Source organism: Chionomys nivalis, chromosome X, assembly GCF_950005125.1.
Source record: "Chionomys nivalis chromosome X, mChiNiv1.1, whole genome shotgun sequence".
NCBI classification, from domain to species: domain Eukaryota; kingdom Metazoa; phylum Chordata; class Mammalia; order Rodentia; family Cricetidae; genus Chionomys; species Chionomys nivalis.
In genome coordinates, this window is record NC_080112.1 from 27404370 (window position 1) to 27412735 (window position 8366).

Genomic DNA, 8366 nt, shown 5'->3' on the forward strand with positions numbered 1-8366 from the left:
TTAGTGTCTTAGGTAAATGCCACAAAGATATTTAAAATCTAATAATTTGGGTCTTGTTCACAGCTACTTCAGACAACCAATATCCCCAATATTGACTCAGTATGCTCCCCTGGATCTCAGGCATTGTGCTAATGAAGGGCAGGGAAGAATTTCAATCTATGTTTATATCTACTTTGTTTGATACTTTATCTTTATTTATCATTTATTTTTACTTGTGGCGGGAGCTGCTGGAGTTTGAGCTTAGGGCGTCAGATGTGCTATATCTACACTAAGCCTAGTGTTGCATTTTAAATGAGGAGAACTTGAAACTGTATAGCTGGCATTAACTAGATAGGCCACCTCCACCTACTCATTGGTTGAATAAAAGTTCTCCTATTTTGGTAATTTCATCTTTTGTATACTTATCTGTTTATTTATTTATTTAGCCTGTTAAGTGTTCATATTTCTCACACAGCTCAGAAAGACAAGAAGATGATCTAGTGAATGGTGGATTTGAATTGGCATAGGAATTTTTTCCCCATGGGGGACATAGCTGCCCAGAGTTCTGGTTTCAACTTAGTGAAGCCCAAAGTCATTCTAATGCAACTGTGGGCCTTTCGCATCACCATCTAGGCAGCAGCATTTCCAAGCATCAGCCTTCGTTCAACATGCAGATCAAGTTACTGCACAACTCCTCAGTGCTTCCAGGCCCATCACACATTACATTACAGCATTGGCCACTCTAGGTAACTGTGCCTGGTTCCCCAGAAGACAGTAAACCGCTGCAAAGAAGGAACTGCGTACCTTGCTTAGCCCCCTTTTCCAAGCACAGAACCTCTTCATCATTCATGGCCACTTGATCAAGTAAATCTCTGAGTTTAGCTCAGTTTTCATTAGAGAAGGCAGAAGCCCACTCTGTTTCAGAGCAGCATGTAAACGTCCCAGGAGAGGAGCTGTCCCTCTCAAAGCCTAAGGCCCACTAAAGCTGGCAGTCCTGAACTCTTACAGTTAAAGATGGAAAGGCTAGCTCGAGGATCTCCCTACAAACCAGAACTGAAGAAGCAATTATTCATTCTGCTATTTTGTAAGAGATTCTTCAATCTGAATGCTAATCATAACTATGTTACAGTTTGGCAACAGTAAACCTCTTGAAACTCCCTTTGCTTTCAATTACAAGTTTTAGTTGTGTTTACTGAAAGGGGAATTGATGTGGCACATACATGTGTGTTTACTAAGAAAACCATTCAACTACTGTGGAAAGATATGGAATGAAGTGGCCAACAAAAATAAATGCAAACTCCAACTCATGCCTGCACTCGGTCTCTCATCTTACAGCCCCCAACAGAGACCGTTATTGCTTCACCAGAGGGTACTCATGAATTTAAAATAAACCTCTGTAGCCAGCAAGCCATAGTTTCTATGTATGTATATTCATGGTGGCACAAATTCGCATTTACCCATGCACCCTTCTTGCAGATCATCAGAGTTTCAGGGTGCATCAAATTCCATAAGCATAAATATCCACCCGCAGTGGATATTCTGCTAAGCATTCTTAGAAATACAGATAAGGGTGAAACACAGTACAAATGTAGTTTTTAGGGACTCGGAGTCTAGAACAGGAGTACATAACTTATAAGGCATGGAATGTGTGATAAAAACCACAAAACAGCCACAAGGAACTGTGCTTTTTAAATAAAGACAGGAGGTTTCCCTTTCGGTGATGCAGAAATGATTACAAGAGCTGGAGTGTAACTTAGCCACAGAACACATACGTAGCATGCACAAGGCCATGTGTCCCATTCCCATGACTGGGCAGGAAGGGGAGGGATGGAAGGAGGGATGGAGGGAGGGAGGAGGGAGGACTGGTCAGTTAATTTCATACAAGTGTGGATGTTGTAGATAATGGGGAGAATTTTGAACGGTTGAATGATTGGGTGGGTCACTCATTGGGTGGGTGCAGGCAGTGGCATCTACAAAGAAAGAAAACTAAATTGCTATAGGGCCATGTAGTGCATATGGACTAGGTTATAGGTATTCAAGATTGAACACTTGAGAACTGTGCTGGGACCATCTAGCCCCCTGAACATAATGGAGAATCTTCCACATGAGAGTGGATGTGGGAAGCTACTGCTCTAAGTTTTTGCGTAGAGGAATATGGGATACAAATTAGTCCAGTTAGGGGCTGGGAAGAGAGCTCAATCACTAAAGTGCTTGCCACACATGAGTAAGGATTACAGCCAGGAATGGTGGCATACACTTGCAATCCCAGCACTGTATAAGAGAAGCTAGGGGGATTCCTGTAGCTCTTTGGCCAGTTAGTCTTGCCCAGTTGGTGAGCCCCTGAGAGACCTTGCTTCAGAGAACAAATGGAAAGAAACGGGGGAAGACACCTGACACTGACTTCTAGTTTCTACAAGAACACACACGCATATACACATATGCACATACTTGCACACATGCACATGTACACACACACACACCATTTAAAAGACCAGCATTTGGCTGTCAAAAAGGACAATGAGTTAACTTCACAGAGACTAACAGTGAGATTGTTATGATCATCATGTAGATGAGAAGGGGTGAAGGGATGTACTTTGATTATGGTGCAAGGACTCAGGAGGCAGGAAGGTCTGAAATCCGTGTCTTAATGATGGTGTCTGGTACCTTGTTCAACTCACAAATCTGGATGAGAAGTGGTAACAATTTACTATGGGGAAGTGTTCTCAACAAAGACAATGCCAGATGCAAATGCCCTCCTCTCTCTAGCATAGCTCTTTTTATATTGCAGAGTAATTTTGTCAGTTGATTATATGCTTTAAACACAAATAGAAATTTCTACCCAGTTTCTGGTGAGACCTTAATTGTAGAGCCTGAGCCAGGTGCTCGGCTCCTAACACTTATCTCCAAATGTGGCCATTCTGAAGACTGCTTTGACTGCCATGGTCTGATGTGGCTTTAGGTTTTCCTAACTAACAAAACTATAGCACTTCACCAGTTTTCTACAGTACTAGGAAAACTCACAAAACCCTTCTCCGTGGCCACAGCGTTCATTCTTCACCTTCAGCTCTGTTTGCAGGAGGTAGAGTGAACTTCCAAACTCGGAGACATACAGAGGCTTTCGAGATCCATTTCAGAATAGAATTAATGAAAAGTCCCATACCTTCAAAGGCTCCAAACACAAACACAGGCAACTTTGCTAGGCGCACTTCACTAGCTTCCTGTGGGTTTCTGTGGACACACAGTCTTTGCTAGACTGCAAAGAATACATCAGAGGCCTGGAAAGGCTGCACCAAATTCATGGTTGGAAGAACTCCTGAGAGCTTCTCTGAGTAGGAAAGGGAAAGATTTGCCCCCTCCCTGACAAACTTGCTATAAGAGCTCAGAGAGTTACATAATTAGGGTGCTGATGGGACCGTAAATTCTTTCACTGGCTCTTCCTGGAGACATGATGTCCACTGACTGAGGGAGTGCCTCTGAGACAACCTTTAAAACTTGTCACCCCACGGCTAATAGTGAACCCAGCTGATGCAATTTGTCTCCAGATGTACAAGTCTAGTGTATTTCCCTTCCCCCAGACTTTTATAATCTCTGACTTGTACTGAAATCCCCTCTGTTGGGATTCAACAGCCCCGGCAGAGCTCACTTCCTAAGACACTCCTTTGAGATGTGCCAAGAGAAGGCTCCAGCTGAATAGTAAGTATTCTAAGTGTAGAAAGCAGGAGTTGAGGTATACAGGAGGGTTTGGATCGGGAGGAAAGGGAAACAAAAAGGGTGTGATTATACTATATCAAAAATAAAATAAGTAATTAAAAAGAAACGGTCTAGAAATATGCTTTTAAAAAAAAAAAATAGAGCGGCTCCAGAGAAATGCTTCCTTAGTGCTGAGAAAAGCTGAATGCCAGGTTAGGAATCAGCAGAAACAGTGGCAAAGAGGAACCTGGTGACTGCCTGAGGGAGGGAGGAGGGACCTGCAGGCTGTCCAGCTGAGCCTAGAAAGCCAAGGGCAATCCCCAAAACATAAGCAGTAGTAAGTACCTGCGCTAGCCAATCTAGGATTCCGTGAGTGTCTGAGGCTGGGCAGCAAGCTCAACTTTGTAAGGGTAGACAGTGAGAGAAAGGAGGTGGGGAGGGGGCAAGAGAGAGGAGGAAAAGCATATGAAAAAGAAAGGGGCATCTGCTTGGGACAGGCTGGACCAGAAGTTGAGATTCTTTCATTTAGACTGTCTCTTCTTCCTCTCTAAGCTCCTTTTAACGCAATTGTTGTCGAGAAGTTAGGAGTGGGGACACCACCATCACAAAATGCTATTTCCCTAGCAATGGAGGAGATAAAGCCTCCTTTGCATTTTGCCCCTAATCATTTCCTTCAAAACTTCAAATTTGCATACGTCAGCTCAAAGCACAAATGTTCTTGTCTATTAAGTCACGTGTCATTCATCCATTCACTCTGAAAATATATCCTCTATCTACATCTATCCAGCTCCTTGGCCGGGAACTCCTTCTCCTTTTATCTCAGTTCCGGAGGTTTCTTCTCAGGCCCCAAGTTTAAACTGCCTATAGTGATGTCGAGCACATAGGCAAGTATTTGCATACCTTATAATTTATGTCACCACTTTTCTAATAAAAGAAAGCTTAAAACCTCTGCAAAGATTGACTTCATTCCAAGGTCACAGGGGTGCATGACATGTTACTCTGAAGCTCTCTGTTAACCGAAGACTTCATTGTGAGGACGTTAACTAAAGATTTTTAAACAGGTATTTATTTCCAAAGAGAATTTTCCCTTCACTGTAAAAGCCCAGTAAATACCAGGGTCCCCTTGAAGCTGGAGACCACGCCCTCCAGCACAACCCTGAGCCTTTTCCACTTTCCCTGGTGCTAACCAAGTGCATGCCACATGTCACCACTCTCAGTTGGCACTTCTCCCTCAGAGAAGCAAACTTTCTCGGAATTCCAGAGTATGGAGCCCGGGGCGGGGGGGGGGGTCGGTGGAGGTGGAGTAGAGTTCGGGCGGGGGGGGGCATAGGACAAGCGGATGCATGAAGGCTCCTCCTCGGGCTGGCGAAATCTTGGCAGCTTCAGAGGCAACCAAGATATGGCTCTTTCCAAAAATAAGCTGCCCGACCCAGAGGGCTGACAGCCATCAAAACTTTAAGAGGCAAAATAAATGAATAAAATAAAGCAACGCGGTGCGGTGAGAAAGAAGAAATGAGACTGTGGCCAAACTTTCCCGTCGTAGCCTTTAAGAGGGTTTACTTTAAACCTCGGAGCCCTGGGAGCAGAAGGTGCTCAGGCTCCGGTTCCGGGAGCTGCATGATCGGATGGATAGTACTCCCTCTCATGCACCCACTTGGGAGCCCCACTCCTCTTTACCCGCTCCCTGGGACCGCGAAAGCTGAGTTCAGAGAAAACAAAGGGCGCCCCCACACCTCCCTCTCGCTGTTCCGAGCCACGGTGTCAGTAGATGGCTCCAAGGTTCCTAGATGCCCCGCTGGGGAGACACCCCCACCTCTAGCTCCTACCTGGGAAGCCCCGGCTCGGCGGGACGCGAAGCAGCAGCAGCAGCAGCAGGAGCAGCAGCAGCGCTGGAGGCAGAAAGAGCACAGGCCGGAGACCAGGACTCCCCATGGCTAGCTGGCGCTTCCCTCGCTGAGCCAGCTGTGCAGGGCACTTAAGGGGCGGGAGGAGTCCAGGAGACCAAGGGTCTGTGTAGTGAGCCAGAGGCGTTAAGGCCAGGCTGGAAAACTCCTCCTCGGCCTCCTTCTTCCCTCCCTCCCGTCTGGGGCCTGCCCCTCTTCCTCCTCCTCCTCCTCCCTGGAACAGAGTGGTTCAGGGCTCCACGCCCCACCATTTGCCCACCCCTTCTTTTTGTTCCATCCCTTCTTTCTGGAAACCCTGCTGTTCCTCTCGGAGTCAGAGGTCTCCAGCGAGAGAACCCAGAAACCCATGACATCCAAAAGTATCTTTTGCTTCATTTGCATGCCCCATTAGCTTCAATACACAAGCTAGTGTCTCCATGACCTCGGGGTCCCGGCCCTTAGAAAGAATCCACGCATGCTCAAGGCTAAAGTCCCTGTGGGTAACATAGAATAAAAGTCAAGCCAGGAGTTCAGAGTTGCCCTCTGAAGCTGGATACCATGGCCACATTTGTGGGTTGACACGACTATGCACAAAGTTTATTATTATGCCTACTGTACCAGGAAAAGACCAACAGCCACTCACAAGCTTGTTATGGTCAGACCTGGTTTTGGAAACAAGGTGTGTGATTCCACTAGCTCCAAGGTCCATACTACATACAGGGTTTTACGTTTCTCTTTTGCAAAGGAATGAATCAAGGTCGAGGTTTGGTGACTGCCTTCTATGTTGCCTTTTAGAATGGGATGTAAGGTCAGCTGACAGGGCACACAAGGCCCAGAAAGTTCTCAGCCTACCTACAAACTCACAGATTTCGGAGTGAGTTTCCTGCATTCAGACCCGTTCATCTCCAGTGTTGTAAACCACCTCGAAGAATTGCAGGACTAGTCCAGAGGCTCCACCCTGTGGGAAGGCACGGAGACATTCTGGCATCAGAATAGGGTTTCTAGGCTGCTCCCAGGATGGCTAGGGTATTTTTAAGGCTTTTGTAGAAGACAAAGCCCAGCTAGTTGCCATTGGGATCAAAGAGCTATGTGACTAGACAAGAATCATATCCATTGCAGAACTACATCTTTCTCTTTGCCACGATGGTCCCTTTGCTAGGCCAAGGTCTTTGGGAGCAATAACCCAAGAGATTTTTCTTTTTCTTTTCTCTCTCTCTCTCTCTCTTTCTTCCATCTTCCTTCTTTCTTTCTTTTATGTTTTTTTGGGGGTGAGGTAGACTGGAGCCAGATTTTTAATTTGTTTATTCAAAAGGGCCTTTTCCATTTCTCACTAAAGCCCCAAACTTGGGCTTCTATGTTGCCCTCTCCGGTATTTGAGAAAACTTCTTCCTACCTAGTTTGGGTTTTGCCATTGATGCTACTTCCTTCAGTAACCTTCCAATTGCAAGATATGGGGAAAGTTGAACCCTTCTGTGACATCTCTCAGATCAGACTTTTCAGAAAGTAGTTGTCAGTCCTGCCACAGACTGGCAGAAACCCAAAGGAGCTTCATTATAACACTATTTAAGATACTAGTCTGGACCAATGAAATCAGAATCCTCAGGGATGTGAGGCAATGCCAGTGTACCTGTTCACTCTTCCCTGCTCAGAGGCACTGCTTGTGAAATAGGCTTTCTCAAGCTGGGTGATACTGACATTTGGGGCTGAAGGCTTCTTTCCTAGGAAAGGGCTTCCTGGAGCATTAAAGGGTAAATAGCAGTATACTCAGCACCAATACAGCAGATGCCGGGAGCAGCCCCCAAACCCCAGTTGTGACAACCAACAATCACTATGAGACATTATCAAATGTCCCACATATCAGAAATTGCTACCAGTGAAGAACAGTTTTTCTAGGTCCACAAGCCAGGGTTAATGTGCATCCCAAATTTCAGGTATGAGTTAGCCTTGTCCAGTGGCCTCCTCTTCTGACATGGCCACTAAAGTGTGGTCTCTTCATGAAGATCAGCATTCATTAAAAAGGAATATCTGGGGGCTGGAGAGATGACTCAGAGGTTAAGAGCATTGCCTGCTCTTCCAAAGGTCCTGAGTTCAATTCCCAGCAACCACATGGTGGCTCACAACCATCTGTAATGGGGTCTGGTGCCCTTTTCTGGCCTGCAGGCATACACACACAGACAGAATATTGTATACATAATAAATAAATAAATAAATATTTTTTTTTAAAAAAAAAAAAAAGAAGGAATATCTGGCTCTCTCCTATCACCTGAATCTGTCTTAGCCACGGGAAATGAAATACTAAGTGGTAAGAATCACTCAGCGTAGCCAGATGTGGTGATGGCAGGAAGATCACAAATTTGAGGCCAACGTGAACTACATAGGGAGACCTTGTCTCTTACATTGTTATCCAGACCAAATAGTAATTAGATTTTCAGTAATCATTATTGTTGATGTTGTTGTTATTATTATTATTTTGACAGAAGGCATGAGGGCAGAAGGAAGGTGAGGAAGTGAGTTTATGAACCCATTTAACACTATCTTGATAGACAATACAATACTTAAGTAAGTTCATAATCTGTCAAATAAGTATAGAATAATGAGTTGGTTTAATGAAAAAGAACCACCCAGAGAGTGCCAGATGGACGCTGCGTTACTATTAGTGAATGAGGAAAAGGCATTGTGGTCTGCAGCATGAAGCTAAAAGGGCAATAAATAATCTCCAGATACATGCACTGCAGGAATACAAGACTGACTTGAAACCTCAAAGCATAAAAAGACAAATATGATTTGAGATTTGAGATCTCAAAAATCAACCAT

At 45.0% G+C, this 8366-nt stretch overlaps 1 protein-coding gene across 2 annotated transcripts in view; it reads right to left on the reverse strand.

Moving 5' to 3' along the window:
• Positions 1-5710, reverse strand: part of Srpx (sushi repeat containing protein X-linked) — an 86521-nt gene extending 80811 nt beyond the window's left edge. The window contains exon 1 of one of the 2 annotated variants that reach the window (XM_057759947.1): positions 5496-5710. In XM_057759947.1, coding sequence (XP_057615930.1) covers positions 5496-5601 — 106 coding nt within the window. In that variant the 5' untranslated portion in view covers positions 5602-5710. The remainder of the gene's footprint in view (positions 1-5495) is intronic. The other variant, XM_057759948.1, reaches the window with a different exon arrangement.
• Between the last annotated feature and the right edge of the window lie 2656 nt (positions 5711-8366).